The sequence below is a fragment of the Accipiter gentilis genome, chromosome 18 (genome assembly GCF_929443795.1).
Source record: "Accipiter gentilis chromosome 18, bAccGen1.1, whole genome shotgun sequence".
NCBI lineage: Eukaryota > Metazoa > Chordata > Aves > Accipitriformes > Accipitridae > Astur > Astur gentilis.
In genome coordinates this window covers 24,508,974-24,525,711 of record NC_064897.1, presented here as the reverse complement: position 1 = coordinate 24,525,711, position 16,738 = coordinate 24,508,974, and the positions used below count along the sequence as shown (strand labels likewise).

Here is a 16,738-nt window from a genome sequence, read left to right as displayed (position 1 = left end):
TTTGATCTGACATCCCATTTAAAAGAAAACAACTAAAACTTACAGAGTTTATTATCCTTTTTTGTTCCTTTTGTATCTCATAATTGGCATCAGTTAAGCAATTAACCATAAGTAGAACCTTTCTCATGGTTATTTAGAGTGTTATGCTTTTAGTGACAGATTATATCTCACTTGTTTCACAATGTCAAAGCAATCTTAGAACATACCTAGCTCTTCAAGTGATGGGACACCGTATTTCTCGTCATGGTCATCAGAAACTGGAGTAGTACATTTTTCCATTACTTCTGGGGTTATAGTCTCCACTGGCATCTCCAGTGGTTCCATTCTGCTAATTAAGGTCTGGAATCGCTTGTAAGTAAGAGGAGGCTGTCCTCCATTTAATTCTATTATTCTGGATTGGTAAAAAAATGAAGAAAAAAAAGAAGAAAGGATGTATGTCAGAGAATAGTATATAATAATTATTTTTTTAAAATAAAATATACACACCTATACACATGCACAAATATATTCTTAGCTGCCTTTAGCATCTTATATAAAATCAGATATACATAGTAATCCAGATAGTTTGAACTTTACTATTACTATCCTTTTTTTCCCCAGTAGGGAGACATAAATTAACTGTTTACAACCAAGTCAATTATTCTTCACTCCTGGGTTGAGGAAACTCCCTCAAGAACGAATAAGTAATGAATATGGACAGCTCAAGGCAAAGAAAAATACAGATCAGCAAAGCAGATGGGAGATCATAGCTACATATGAAGATACACCCAAGTCACCTACAAGACTATGCTATTTGCATTTAAAAAAATAAAATCTATTTTTCTATTCTGGTATTGAGAACAGTAGTCAATATTACAACTGTCTTAACACGGGGAAAAACTAAGGTGTAGTTTATACACAATGACTGTTGTAAAAACACAGTTTCCATATTTTGTGTTGTGATGTTAAATATATCTAGAATCTCGGAAACAGGAAAACGTCAAAGAAATAATTTACAAAATGGTAGATGGAACCAACTGTTCATTTGGGGGGGTGCTTGGGTAGGGATGGAAGAAAAGGAATTTTCAATTTAGGGTTAAAAAAAGAAAACAGGCATTGGTTTCAAAACAGTAAATAATTCCCTTTCCCTCCCATATTTCTAGCTGCCTCTCATACATTGGCTTCTAACAGAATAGGCATCTACCAAAATAAATACACAATGTTAACAGAAGCCAAGTCATACTTCTGAATAGTTTGCAGATTATGTTTCTATAATAGGGAGCTAATAGTAATCCATTTAAATAGATCTGTGGAAAAATACCAACAAGACATTAAGTAAGGGCAACAATCCCCAATTACTTATTGGATACATAACTGATAGGAAAGAGTTCTTGAAAAATAAAGGACTTTCTGCTAACTTGTGTACAGCAAGTGAAATAAGGACAAAATCTAACAAAACAACTAAACAACAACAGATCTTATATTTGGGAGACATCGCAGGCATGTTTGAGCAACTTCATTATAAAAGACAGATAATTAACATGACCACTATTTTCAAAAGAACCCCGAATCAAAACTGTACTTCAGACACAGTTGTGTATCATTTTCTGGAGTTGCAAAGTTCTACTCAGTATGTAATAAAATTTGGATGGATGGATAAAAGAGAAACATAAAACAGATTTGTAGTCTTCCTAACTATAAAGTGCTCTACATAGAAAGTAGCACACAATATCTAACCAAATACTACATAAAATCGATACTTTTTTTTACTTTTTTTCTTTTTAAAATCAGAGGTAATGGTAACTTACTTGTCTAGGTCATATAACGTATGGGAAATTCGAACAATGACCTCCACTCCAGCTTCACTAGCCAGCTTCTTAATTGCTGCATCTCTTTCCTTCCCAAATGGTTCAGAATCATATTCAATAGAAAGTTTTGCAATATTCCATTCCTGCAACACAAAACAAAAATGTGGCCCTTCAGCAACTCAGCTGCTTGATGGAGGGCAAGGGAAAGGAGAACGGGAAGGACAAGGACAAGACGGAACACCAGCTATTACCTGTGGATAGTTGCCAAAGATACGCAAAGGCTCAAAATACATTCAGACACCCAGACTCACAAAAAAAGAAGTCCAACGTTTTGGCATCTAAGTAGGAATCAGGTGTAAAAAAAAGCCTCTGTCTCATTACTGTGGGAGCACACAGGAATGGGACAACTGTGCAAATTTTGAAAACTCAGCTCTAACTTTAGGATCCATATACCTTAGGAGACAACAGAAGGAAAAGATGACAGAGGCTATCTTCTGGACATTGATCAGTAGCAGTATCTTGCTCCGCAGAAAAGCTTTTCACATATGCCTGTCAACTTTAACAGCAGAACTGAAGTTTCAAGGGAAGGGACAGCAAAATACCCCAACCCAAATACCACACACTTTCCTTACCTTTTCCAAATTCCTATCCCTCACCTACCAGAATGGACAATCTTCAAATTCTCAATTAAAAATAAATAAATCTGCTTCCTAAAAAGAAGTCAACTTCAAGTCTAATATCCTTTATGTCACAGATGCTGCTATCAAGGCCAACAGTAACAGGTGGGGGAAAAGAAGTGAAGAAAGGGATCAACTAATGGCTAAGGCTTCTGCAACAGCAAGAAATTGAAAAGGCAGGGTACCCAGAGAATGATCCTAGAAAGCCATCCTGCCAATCAAACTCAAATACCTTTCTAATCCTTCAATCTTAATCAGTTGATTTAAATACACCAGCCAGACTATTTCAGAGAACTGGATTTACACCAAAGAGACAAGGGGTATTCTACGCTGTTCACCTAGGGTGCTGTTTCACTTCTGAACTCTAGCGCTTTCCTAGATGAAGCCCAGGTACACCAACCTTGAGGACAGGCGATTAGAAGGAGTGCTTGCTCTTTGAAAGAAGGCTTGGCTTCTTCAATCAGTAAGTTTGCCAAGACTGACCCAGCAGGCCCTGCATCCTCAAGCAACCTCCTATGCACTCACACAACATTTATTTCCCATTTCATAATGTAAAACCATTGTCTGACAAGTTGCAGCAGATATTTTTCTAAATCTTTCTTTCCTCTGGCATATTAAAAAGAAAACCATAAAAAATGTGTCCAAGAGCCAGAGCCACGTCCCCAAGGGAGCCAAGGAACTCTGAGACAAGTGCTATGTGATGTGAATACACACAGATCACATCAGCATGAGCCAGGCACTTAGAAGAAGCATGGACACAAATAGCTTTGCACATACTGCTGGATGCTTTTAGCAACACTGATGCATTCAAAGAATTAGAGATTGTTCCAATTCTATTTTCTTTATGAAACCAGTCGTAAAGAGCTAGAGATGCAGAGCAGGACAAATTGAAGAGAGTGAGGCAAGAACCAACCAAAACTTGACTGGTTCAAGTTAACCAACAGGCACCAAACAGGTGCCTGCTACTAGTGAAGTTGCATCTCTGCAGGCAGATGGAACCACCATCCTCCAGTTACTTTAAAAAATCCCAACCAAACAAAAAAAAACCACCAAAAAGCATAGAAGAATTTTGCAAAGACCTGCAAAGTCTACTGATAAAAATATTCTGTTTCTATGCACTACTCCAGAGGATGACAACAGCTGTCAGCAGCACTGTTAGCTAGTACTGCTGAAAACATGGGACACTGAATTCAGTGTCTTAAGGGAAGCAGAGCTGCTCTGAAGGACTGGAAAAAGGAAAGCAAACAAGTCATATATATGTACGACATACACATATAAATTATCTTATATCTATATACACACACAAATGGAAGAGCCTAAAGATCCTTGAGGCCTTTTGCAAGGTTAAAGATAGATCAGCGCTCTGCCTTTTAAAGGAATTGTCCTTCAGCCTGTGAAAAGGAGAGCCCTACCAAGAAAGAGTTGTGAAACATTCATTCCCAGGAAATCCACAGATGCTGGCACCTGTGACAGGGCTCCTGACACAAGGCTCTACAGAAGTTCCACTATCTCCTACCATTACTTACTTATCTTCTCCCAGCCAAAACACATCTACATGTGTTCTTCAGAGTCAGGATCATTGCTCACCTTTGAGACATTTAATGAGGATGATCTGAAAAGCTTGGTTCTGTGTTATATGCCCTTCACTGCACTGTAAGTGCCTGATGTACAGCTACCGCTCTGGCAAAAGAGGCTGTGAGGTTAATGATACGAGATAGATGCATGTTCCAGGTAGTGTTCAGCCAAAAGCTGAAGTCTTCAAGAGCTTCAACAATGTCTCATATTTGTTCAAGGACAGAGGATGTCCTGAAAAGACCCTCAGTGAACAAATATATGATAAAGACACTTTTTGGTAATCTGAAGAACCAGAAGACAGACAGATGTGAATGTTCTTTTTTGATTGATGTACACTAAGGTATTTTCATTACCTTCTCAGCACTAAAATTAATATTCTGAAAACGTGGCACTCCAATGCTGTTAGGCATAGAAAGATCAGCCTAGTAACAAGATCTGAAAGAGGAATTGTCAAAGTAGCCATTAAAGTGTTTAAAAAAACTTGTCACAGGTCACTCAAATCCAGAAGGCAACACACACGACAGCAAGATCTTTGCCCCTATTTAAATGCAATCAAACCAAATTTGGTAGGTAGGTATAACAAGTTTGAGTATCTGGGGAGTTAAAAGCAGCAACTAATGCCACAGTGTTCCTGCAGGAAATTTTTCACTGAGGGGAAATCAAGCAAAGACCAGTCAAGAGTATCATCCAGTTGTCATTTCATAACTAAAGCACAAGAATGAAGATGGAAAGGTGAGTTTTGGTTGAGTTTTCAGCTTGGTGTTGGAGACTTGGGGATAAAAATCTTGAACAGATGATCTCTTGGGAAAAACAGATATTTATTTTTTTTTCCCCGAGTAGTCTTGCTCACTTCAGTCACCTCAATCCAGTCATTCTGTAAAAACTTTTAAAATCAATCTACAAAGTGTTCATTTTTACTACCCTATTATAGTATTGTTACCTTAAATACATTATTATCCATGGAAGACAAATCAGTATCAGTAACAATCCCTCACAGCTTTAATTTGCTCAATAAGACCCTTTCCCACAAACCCCCTAAACTTCTTTGAATAGAAATTGCTTTTTACCTGTACTATGCTTTTACCAAGTCTACTACTGGCAAAAAGCTTATTAGATCACTTTTAATGGCCAAAAAGCAACCACAGCAGATATTTGGCCTAAATAAAACATTGCTTTACAGGTCAGGCTTTGAACTTGGATTCATGTACACAGAATTATATTTCAGCATTTCAAATGGAACCTGGAAAGGAAAATTTAGTAATATATAGTACCTACACTTAGCAAACCATCAGAAATCAGTTCAATTTCTGGAAATAAAGAAACCAAAACCTGTAAAGTCTACGAGCAACTCAATTCAGTTGGCGATATGCACAGAGGGGGAAAACCCAAACCTAACAAAAACTACCTTAAAGACAAACTGCAAGGATAGTTAATTATTTGCATGGATAACAACCTGCACTGAAGTATATAGTACAAGAAATATTTCTAGTTGAAATTAGTTTGTCAGTCATATTTATGGATAGAAACAACAACTGCAAGGTGGCATTTACCTTAAAAAGTCTGGGGAAAACATCTGCTGGCTGTCCACGAATAACAAACAAACGTGAATTCAGTTTCCGAAGATTGGCATCAAGGTCCTCAAGACATTGAAGCAGGAATCTGCAAGGAATTGTAAAGAAATATTTAATTTTCTGAGGAAAACCAGACAATTTTACAATAGAAAAAGGGAACCAAGAGGAACAATCCAACAAAGATTATCAGACCTTCAGTATTTGGCACATATTTTGGTGATGCATGGCTGTTCAGATCCTAATTACACTTAGCTTACAGTAATTCAATATCATATAATATATTCAACAATACATAATTCAGAAAACCAAACTGCACTGTCATTTAAGTTTTGACCTCAACACTATTCAGCTCTGGAGTGGACTATAACATATTCAAGTCTGAACGAAAACTAGAAGCATCTTGTCACTCTAAAGAAAAAAAGCACACCACAGAAAAAAAACCAAACAATCAGCTGTTGGCATACTGCTGCTAAACTTAATCCAAGTCCTTCTTACAACACAGCAGCCTGAACTGTTACTAAAAACAGCATACCAGAGGACTACATGGTCATAACTATCCCTTTGGCTTTCATTTATAAAAATAGCCCCCTATATAACAGTTTAATGCATCTTGGCTCCAACCTCACCTCAATTATTTAATGAGCAAATCAGCAAATAAGGGGGAAAAAAAAGGAGGGGGGGGAAAATGGGGTGCTGCAAATCTGCAGGTCTTCAAGAGAAACAGGTAGTTGCACAAAGGATGTTGAAGCAGGTTCACACGTGCAAAGATTTATTGGCAGGTACAGTAACTACAAACAACTCCAATGGTGAAAGTTGTTTGGGGGAAGAAATAAAAACAAAAGGAAGGAGAGGAAAAATGAAAACTCTCCCCTGCAACCGGCCAGAAAGAGAGATGCTGGGGGTCTCCAGATGAGTGGCCTTCCCCTGGACTCCTCCAGTGTAACAAGTGGCTTCTCCACAATATTTTTCCTCATAGTAGCAATACAGTTTTCACCAGGAGCTGCTCAAACCCTGTCAGCAGTGCTTACTTACAACACTGTTGGCACTCACCAAAGCGCACCTTGATCAGGACAGCTGATGAGTCAGAGCCTGCCTGTCATTAGCCTCTGTGCACACACATTATTGGATCCCCTGCCATAAACCAAAAGCTACACCCAAAGGGGGGGAAAAGAGAGGAGATTCCCACACTGCAGGCCTTTATTCCTGAGAAAGCGAGCCTGCTCTAGCAAGGATAGCACCACAGGAGCAAGGGAAAGCAGCGCCACAGAGGCCGGGAGACACTGTGCCTGCAGCCTGGGTGAAAAGGTGCAGAGCTACCAGGGAAGGGCAGGCTGCACCACTGCAAGTGCCCAGAGCGTTATAAAGACAAAGGCACCAAGCAACCAGGTTTACTAAAATCAGGAGTTCATAACACACCTAGGTTTTTAAGAATGATTCCTAAAAAATAACCAGTTACAATGAAAATGCTACACCTCCTAGGAGGGATATAGCGTACATGACTGTCGTAAAGCTACCAACATTTTTTATATTTTCTAGAGATTTAGCAATATGCAAGTGATGCCTGCCCAACACACAGCGCCTCCAACTTTATATGGAAAAGAAGTATAAAAATCAACATACAGAAGGCTGGCAGGAAAACCCCCTAGCTGCTATTAAATGACAAAAATGCATGGCTCACTTGACCTGAAAGGCTAACAGAAAGCAAGTCTGAGAGGAAGCCAGTGTACAAGAATACAACTGTTTCCTGGCTGCCAACTATGCTTATATGTTTAATGACTGGAACAAGCCAAAAATGTCTAATTCTCTCATTTTGCTAAATTTTATTTTGAAAAAAACCCCAAAAAACACCTCCGGAGTAGCAAGATCATGAAGGATATGCTGTATGTAAAAAGAAACTTGCGTATACTCATTTAGTTAAAAACCACGGAGGAGTCATTTTAAGAATCAGATGAGAATCACATATGCTTCTATCAGAATTTGGGCCCCACTTTCCCAGGACACAGTCACTTCCAGATGGACTCTGAAAGGTACAGCTTCATTTTGTCTTTTTTTCTTTTTTTGAAAGCTAGAATGACAGACCTTATCAGTAATCTTATCCACCTGAATCTTGCTTTCAAAGATCATGTGCCTTCACATATACTTCACAAAGAGCTATGAAGACAAACTGCAATACCATCCTGGATGCCTTTGGAACAGTCCAGGAAAGGTTGGAGTTTTTTTGTTTGTTGGGGTTTTGTTGTGGTGGTTTTTTGGTTTTGTTTTTATTTGGTTTTTTAACATTGTATCACAGAATATAGGGAAAGGGTACGAAGAGAAATTGGCGACAAACTGCTCATAACTATTCAAAGTAAAAAAACTGTCTTTCAGGAAATTGTTAGGTTTTTTTCCTATTTGCATCTCAGTTGCCTCTAATTTCTCAATAACATACAAACCTAACATACATACAAGCCTAACATACATTTTATAGCCTGGACTTGGCACAAATCCTATTCAAGAAGATTACATGCACTGACCCAGTCTTCAATTCACATCCAAGACCCCTAAACTTGCCCTTAATACTGTTTAATCTCTATTTTGTTGGTTCCCCAAATCCCCTCTATTATCTCTCTTAACTATCTCTTACCACACTCCAGCATTTCAATCTTCATAAAACTCTTTCATGTATTTAACAAACATAATGTTGTAGACAAATTGTTAAATATATGTAGGAAGGCAGCAGTAGAGTGGCCAGGAAGACACACATTCCTCCTGCCTGAACAAAAACCGAACAAATGAAAAACAGCCAAACCACAGTCTGAGTTGCAAGGCTGTCACTGAAAGCATATTGTTCAAAAATAACTGACCAAATTAAACCCTAGTGACCCTGCAATATCTACAGTAACAGCAATGCAGAAGAATAATGCTTTTGACTTTCAGAACACAAATTCAGATTACAAGTGGTTACTTGGAATAAGCATGCACTTTATTAAGCATATTGGAATCTTTCAGTTGGACCAAATGTGTTTTAACAAAATGTGCTGCAAGTAAGTACTCATCTATTTTGTTGTCACCAACTATGTTTATGCTACACTACATCTGAAGGCATTTTCTCATTAATGTGTTAATAAAATTTGTCAAAAAGCAGCGCCTTCACAGATTTGCCTTCCTCAATTAAAAATGAACCTTCCTCAATCTTTACTTCTAGACACAACCACTACCAAGAAGATTATAGTTGAATCAACTGCTTGTCATAACCAAAATTTTCACCTCCTCTTTCTCATGAGTACCTTCAGAATTTGCAGAAGCAACACAGCATCTTTACTAAGGTTAAATACATGCTAATTAACACCTAGCTTCAGGTATATCCAGGTAAAAATTAGTCTGAATTTAAGGAAGGAAAATTCTACCTTTCAGAACTTCTGCATTCATCTAACATGTTAACATATGTCTATGTGAATAGGCCTACATGAAAGGAAATTTTTTAATTGTACCAACTCCCTGGGACAACTTCTAATTCCAGCACTTTCTCCAATTTTGGCATGGCATAGTAATGTATTGCATTTATCACCTGTCCTAGCAAATTACCATTTCATCTATAACATACACATCAGGGAAGAGTAATAACATGTTCACAACATGCACACCCCCACACATATTAAGCATACTAATAGAAAAATAATAAAATTATTCTCAGCATCCAACACACTGTCACAGTGAATTATTACCGGATCTGGAAGAGAAGAGTTTTTAATTTTCCAAGGTATCATTTTGACTGGTAACACCTGTTCGCAAGTGAAAATAGTTCTGAATGACTAACACCATGCATGGGCACGTACTGCAGCACAGGAACATGCAGGTGTTTGCTCAGTGCAGACGTTTCAACATAGTTAAGAGTAGCATTCTAGCACAGACAAGGCAAAATTATTTGAGCTTTCTCTCCGAATACACCAAAATGCTCACAAACACATTCCTTTCACAGTATAACACAAATGAAAATGAATGGTGTATTAGTCTGAACTGAAACAAAGTATAAAACCTCCAAGTCATAAAATGTAATTTCTTTTCAGTATATAAGCTCTTGAGGCAAAGTTTCTTCACAGCAGCTACAAAGTAAAAGCTACTAGGCTTGAACTCTATTACACTTTACACCAAAGTGTGGCAATTAGGAGCTATTTAAATCTCTCCCTACAGTAACAGGTCATGCTTCTGAGTCTGCGATCTAAAACTTTTTCCTCTCAACCTCACAGTCAATGGGAAAGCACTTTCTTTTTCACTTTGAATGAACATAAAAACTGCATGACGTGACTTCATTAAAAAGACACAAATAGGATGCATGGATATTTTTTATCAGATTAGAGCATCAGCCCAGGTTTCTGCATCTGGTCTTCAGCTTCCCTTGGACAAACCAGAGGAAGGAAAAGTTCACCATTAATTTCACAGTAGCAAACCATGTGAGGTACATACATAGCTAAGGTGATGGAGGGAGGCAGAAAAGACCTACTTATTTTAACACAGGGAAGATGCCAATGCAAAGCATACCTGCCTTCTTAGAGGGCATTGCACACATTTTTCTCAGGGTCATCTAATTACGATAACATTTTCATGAAAGCTTCTGAAAACCGCATTCTTTAAAAAGACATGCATGTAAAATCTTAGCTGTTTAATCCAATAAACTCCACAGTCTTCCCTGCTGCCAATCACGCAGTCTGCTTGGGGTCTGAAATCTAAACTAAATGTTCTGCCCCCCTGCATCTTAGGAGTGACTGCCAGAAACCGGTTTGCATAATACAGATCATAATTTTAGCTACAATGCAACTGAAATAAACTGGTACCATCAAGGCAGAAATTCAAAAAGTTAAATAGCTAATTGTTGATGCAGTTAACCATTAACAAAATGAACAAAACTAAGCACTATATCACGCAGCCTTCCTGACTGCACTATTAACATGATTAAAGACTTTCTCCAGGGAAGAAGTCAGGAGCAGTCTGTTTAAAAGGTAGCATTTTTATTTAGGAGATTTGCAAGAAGGATACTTACAGACATGCTGTTTAAGGCTACTCTTAAATCTTGTTTAGGGTTATTTTTAGGAGTAATAAACACCCTGAAACCATAATAACAGACAGAACCATCCTCTCTAGTATGAAATGAGGATAGTTGCTGGGAATTGAGGGAACTTAAAATGCAATGACTTCTCTTTCAGGCATCATTCACATCTGAAAATGACGGTGCTAAGCCATTAAGAATGAAGAAACTTGAGTTTCAGGGTTTTTTTCTGAACTGATTCAGATTCTGAATTTAACCATTAGGCAAGGCAGCAGTGTTAGACTGCACAGCCAGTACCACACAAAAGAAAGGAATCTAGTCAGGCTTCCTCATTCTGAGAAAGAAGTTTAAGAAGTTGAGTGAAAAAGAACAGTGCTAAAACTTGTTTCATTCCTAAGTTTAATTAATATTTTTACCTATGACTGGTCAACTTCCAGCAATCCATCCAAACTTCTGTTTAACCAACCTTTCTAAATACCTTCTATCTACCCACTAGTCCTCATGCCAAGCCATTGATCACAATCTCTCCAGTGAAAGAAAAGCAGCACTGTCAAACAAGAGACTCATGTCATGGATATCCAATTGCCACCCAGACTTTGCCTATCAGAGTTATCTTAAGCAGCCTAACATCTGCTAGTTTTATTTTCCCATTCAATTTTTTTTCCCCCAACATTGCTATCAGGTATTACTCCTTTGTCTTTCAGAGTTTAGGAGAGCTGGATTCAAAAAAGAAAGAATTTTACATACTGTATGACAACTACATTTTTTTATTTTAGCTTACAGCATTAGACCCTGACTGTATTAATAAATTATGCAACATTTATTTCTCTTCATGGGAAGAGAGTGAGCCTTTCTTTCATACGTCTGCTATTTTGCCATATGTTCTGTTAAGTCATTATGAAAGACCAGTACCATTTAGGTAAACATATTCCTCATACTAGCTTCTACAGGAATAATAAGGCAGATTTCATCCAATACCAAAACAGAGTATGAGACACTGAGAAGTATCTCAAATTTTATGTACAAATATTTAACATTTTATCAGTATATTTTCCTGTTTGATTGCCACCAACCAGTGCATCTTAGAGCAAGCAGTATATTCTTATGAAACTTTAAGAAGATTAAGCTCAGACAGGATTTAAGTGTTATGTACACTCCACCGCATCCTTTGGCAGCAAGCCATAGTAATATTTTCCTATTACCAAATCAAGGTCACAGAGGCATGCCTTATCATATTACATTGTTTCAGCAAATACCACATACAACTTCCACATCCTAAAAAGGTATACAAAAATACATTTCATAGAGGTATTATCCTTTAAACGTATACACAAGAGCAGGAAAAAGTTCATGTTATTCAACTCTAGATACTTAAGTGAAGTGGCTGTGGGAGCTAGCTAATCTCCTGCAGGGTTGCTCTACAGTCAGTGGAGAAAAAACAGCTCCTTTAGAGTGCAATTCAGGACTTCAGCATCTTTCATAACTTAGTAAGAGCTGATCCACATGCAAAAACAAAACCAAACACAGACCATGAAGTGCGTCACTTGGCTTCTTTCCTCTAATATTTACTACTGTTATAATCTTCAAGCCAAAGCAGAGCTGTGATGGGGGAAGAATGCAAGATACACCCAAGCCCATATACAGCTGAAATATTTGTAATTGCTGTAAAAGAGGTTCTTAAAGAATAAATTGAACTCTTTGAAAAAGGATGAAAGAAAGGGCTTTGAACAATAATTGAGAGAAAGCGATGTTTAAAATTTAATCTCTCCAAGCTGAGTCCTTTTGGGTGCATCTTTGAAGCTAAATAGTAAAGACCATTTCACATATGGAATAGGACTAGAATACAAAGTACAGCAAGCAATACTGCCCTATTAAGAACAACAAAAGTATTTGAATCTAGCTTCACTTACATTGGACATAAAGCTAGCATTTCCTTACGTATCATTCCTCATTAATTTCTTTCCAACTGAACTACCTTTTCAAGGTTAGCATTCCCCAAAGGAAGGAAAGATACAAAATTTTTGTCCTATTCAAAAGACATTCATAAAACCACCAAACAGCAATCTGTATTTGGTTCCTCTTTTGTGAGCCATACGTCACAGCAAATAGCTTATTTAGCTTCTGCAAAGATCTGGTTCTTGACTTCACATTCAAAGGGCACCTATTATTCATCTAAACTATTCCCATATAACTAGCAACAAACATCTCAAATTACTTGCTTATTACAAAGGTCAGCCTTCTGGTGATAGGAGACTAACAGGCTCACAGTTTCCTAAATATCTCTCTCAGTGTCCTCCATTCTTTAACGTACATATTCTGTCTTTATTTTTCTCTAATCCTCTAATTCCAAACTGATAAATCAAAGTCCTTATTATTTGACCAAAATTCCTTATGCCTACTCTTTCCAGAGAGAAACTAGTTGGATCCAAAGAGGAAAACCTAAGAGCAAACAAAAGTATTTGCAGTGGGGACAGCTGGGGAAATAGGACCTAGAAGCAAATTACACAACTAAGTTACTTCAGAGTACAGACATGCTTGTATTCAAACAAATTTAAAACTCCTTATTCTCATGTACCCAAGTTCTCTTATTTAAATGGGCAGCTCATAAGGCTTGATGTAATTAAACCAGACCTGGCCTGCTTTATAAAATAGTTCAGCCATGTTATTTTCAGCAATCTAAGCTGTCCATGAGAAAGTAACAGCTATGGCTCATTTCAAAAGAGCAAGCGCAATAAGAGCACTATAACAAGATACAGTCTTGCAATCTGATTCTCAAGGACAAATTTTATACTGCCCCTTATTTACTTTAATAAGTAAATTTTTACTTTCCTTACATTAAAATGACCCTAAGGTTATAATTACTACTAATAAGCTTTTGAACAGTTTTAAGTTTCCCAGAAATGAAACAATGTGTAAAACAAATATATTTCTCAACTATACTGTATAAATAGCAAGTCCTTAAGGTATAACTCCATTGTCTCTGGCTTTCTGTATCTGAACAGTCTATTAAACTAATAGAAGAGAATTAAGGACAGAGCTGAAATCTATTAGCAAGCACAGAAATTGGTAGAAAGTTTGGAAAACAGAAAAAAAAAACCCCTGAAGCTATTCCTGAAAAATCTTAATTAAAACTGACTGGATTTCATCTCTGTGGTGCTTGCATTATGGTGGTCAAACATTCAGCATTATCCTAACTTCCCATTGCTACTCTTATGAATCAAGGCGGCCAAAATTTTCTGAACTGGTCTTTCAAAACTGAGTCATTTACATCTGAATACAAGGTAAATGTGAACAAAATCTGTTCAGGTTTTTGAGTGATAATCATGTAGAAAGAATATTTTTAGAAAACAAAAAAACAACTAACTGAAACACAGCTTTGTTTTTAAGCTGCATAAATCCAGAAAAACTCTACTTTGTCCCAAACTTCCTTAGCGTATGAGTAGACTACTGGAGGTAAAGGTTCACTTCAAGCTGCAGAGGCCTTCCATCTCAAAGTCTAGAGCTGACAAAAAAGGTGCACGGAGCTCAGTAACGTAAGCCCTGGTTAACAAAACTGAAATATAGCTCAAGATATAATACGTCAAAAAATCTAAATAACCTCCAGATAAACATGGTATCCTCATGTGCCACAACTGCAGCAGTTGACTGCAATACTGAAGGTCAGGACCAACAGAAGGTACCTCACTTGAAGTAGCTAAATTAATTTTGAGAAGTTACATAGTAAAGTAGAATATTCTGATAACTAAAAAGTGATATTCAATCGTATCTGCAGAATTGATAGTAGTTCAGATGAAGAATTATTTTATTTAGAATGAAACCTTTATTAGAACAACTGTATTTTTATATTTTCCTTGTTTTCCCTGTCTACCCATTCCTTTCAGAACATGGGAATGAATTACCAAAATTCGCTGCCTACTCAACACCAGTCACAGATTTTTTTTTTTTTTTTTTTTAGTACTTTGTTGAAAGAATAAAGGTGTAGACAACTGGAAAAGATCATCCTACATAGGATAACTTTATTTTTTCCAGTTTGCTTGTGCCAGGATCAGAATTAATAGCAATGTAGAAGATACAGACAGGAACACTGCCAATTTAAAAAAAAAAAAAAGAAGAAGAAAGGGCAGGGGTGGCATGAAGCCCACCCTCCTGAAGGTGGATGAACTTTGTTGGAGGCAAAGCGGTTAAAATAAGAGCAGCTGAATATCAAGACAAACTGTTAGCATTCCAGTAAAGAGACACTCCTAAAAAAGAAGATTTTAAAAAAATTTTTTTAAACTCCAAAGTTATTTCTATAGATAAAAATGATAGGGGAGCACTTTTAGGCTCTGAACTCTGGAAACTTAACCACCATTTGTAAGTATTATTGCTATGCAGAGCCTTCAAGCAAGAAGAGATGTTCCCCACTAGAGGTCAAACTGGAGAAAAACAAACCTTAATTGCTTTAATCCCCATACGTCCAACATCAAGGGGCAAGACCAAAGGAGGGGGGGGTGGGGGGGGAGAAGGGGAGGGGGAGCCTACAAAGTCTTCACCTTTCATTGCTACATGTCTCATAACCCGATCATTTCCTTCTACCATTTGTAAGAAGAACGTTTCAATATGAATCAACAAAAATAGTTTCCTAAAGTAGGTCGTTGCTGCAGCAACCAGGCGGCTGTTTGGACTACTCCCTGCCACAATGACCTACTTTTCCAGTTATACGTAACCATTGTAGTAGGAGCCGAATTTCTGCTTCCCTTCCAAGCCGCTCCGAGAGGATTCCCGTACCACGGCCGAACTTTATTCCTAACCGGGACAGAGAAAGGCTTCGAGCAGGTACAGGCAGCGGGTCGGTTCTGCTCCTCTGTGTTGTATTTAGAAGTGTTAGCTGCTAAAGGTTAAGTGAAACCTAGTATGTGCACAGGGTTCAAAAAGTACCAAGCCAATGTTCAAAACCGGAGGAGCTGATAAAAAAATAGAAGGGGAAGGTGTCAAAACGAACAGCAGCTCATGAACAACGCGTCCCCTGCCAGGGTCAACAGCTGGCAGCGCGCTTCAGCGCAAACAGGCTGCTCCAGCGCTACCATCCAAGTACACGCTAACGGGCATAATCCTTTATTACAGGTCTAAGTAACATTAAATCTGCATAAAAGAAAAACCCTCATGAATGACGTTTTTAAACCCTATTTAACACTGCGTGGATGGTGGAGCGGGGACATAAAAAGGTACCACACAAACCCAGGAAGTAACGTTGACTATTAACTTAATTTCCTGTTTACCATTGCTGTTAATGACCATTAACCTTATGACAAAGGAAAAAGGATCACCAGTGCAACTTTTCATTGAACTGTATCTTAACCTCATGAAGAAAATAAAGATTATCTCTGTAGAAATAAGCGTACAAGGCTTCAAACATCAAGCACACTGACTTGTGCATAGGTATTTTTTGATCAATTTATGTAAACACTATACCCAAAAGCTTTCATTCAGGGTGAAATTTAAGAAGCAAGCCCAAGAGACTTAACACTTCCAGGTGAAAGACAACTCATTCCAACAAAAGGCATGCTATGCATTACCGTATAGTGCATCCTAATTAAAACTTGAGTTAACAGAAAGATTCTGACAGATACAGCTCATACTATGAAAGCAGAAAAACAAAGCACATGCAGCAAAGCTTACTTTACCTTAAGTCTTCTTAAAACTTGTAAGTACAGCAGGAAAAATAGTGGAATCAATGACAATACAGTACTACAAGTTGAAAAGTTTTTGAAATTTCCCACACACTTTCACTTGGGAACAAATCTTAATGAGGTAATTACTCCTGCAAATCTCTCACTCTTCAAAGAGAACAGAAAAAAAAAAAACCAACGCAAAAACCTATTTTTACTTTACCATTGCACTTGACAAGCCATAGAGAAGCAACTGCATAGGTAGGATTCTTGAAGAAAGATGGACTAGCAGAAGAAAAAAGATTGTAGAATTATGAAAAAAAATCAGAAAGGCTGCTACTGCAAGAGCAACATCTGATCACTAGTAACACTTTTCAGTTTGAAAGCGTGACCTCCAGGGACAAAAACGCAAGCTCCATTGTGCTGTCTCATACGGAAGTAGTAAAGAACTGGAGTA

The 16,738-nt window shown here is 37.7% G+C and overlaps 1 protein-coding gene across 3 annotated transcripts in view; it reads right to left on the bottom strand.

Moving 5' to 3' along the window:
• CRY1 (cryptochrome circadian regulator 1) overlaps window positions 1-16,738 on the bottom strand; it is a 37,918-nt gene that overhangs the window by 11,633 nt on the left and 9,547 nt on the right. For all 3 annotated transcript variants that reach the window (XM_049822338.1, XM_049822339.1, XM_049822340.1), the window contains exons 2-4: window positions 5,590-5,698; window positions 1,788-1,930; window positions 207-391 (exon numbers count right to left, since the gene is read on the bottom strand). In XM_049822338.1, coding sequence (XP_049678295.1) covers window positions 207-391; window positions 1,788-1,930; window positions 5,590-5,698 — 437 coding nt within the window. The remainder of the gene's footprint in view (window positions 1-206; window positions 392-1,787; window positions 1,931-5,589; window positions 5,699-16,738) is intronic.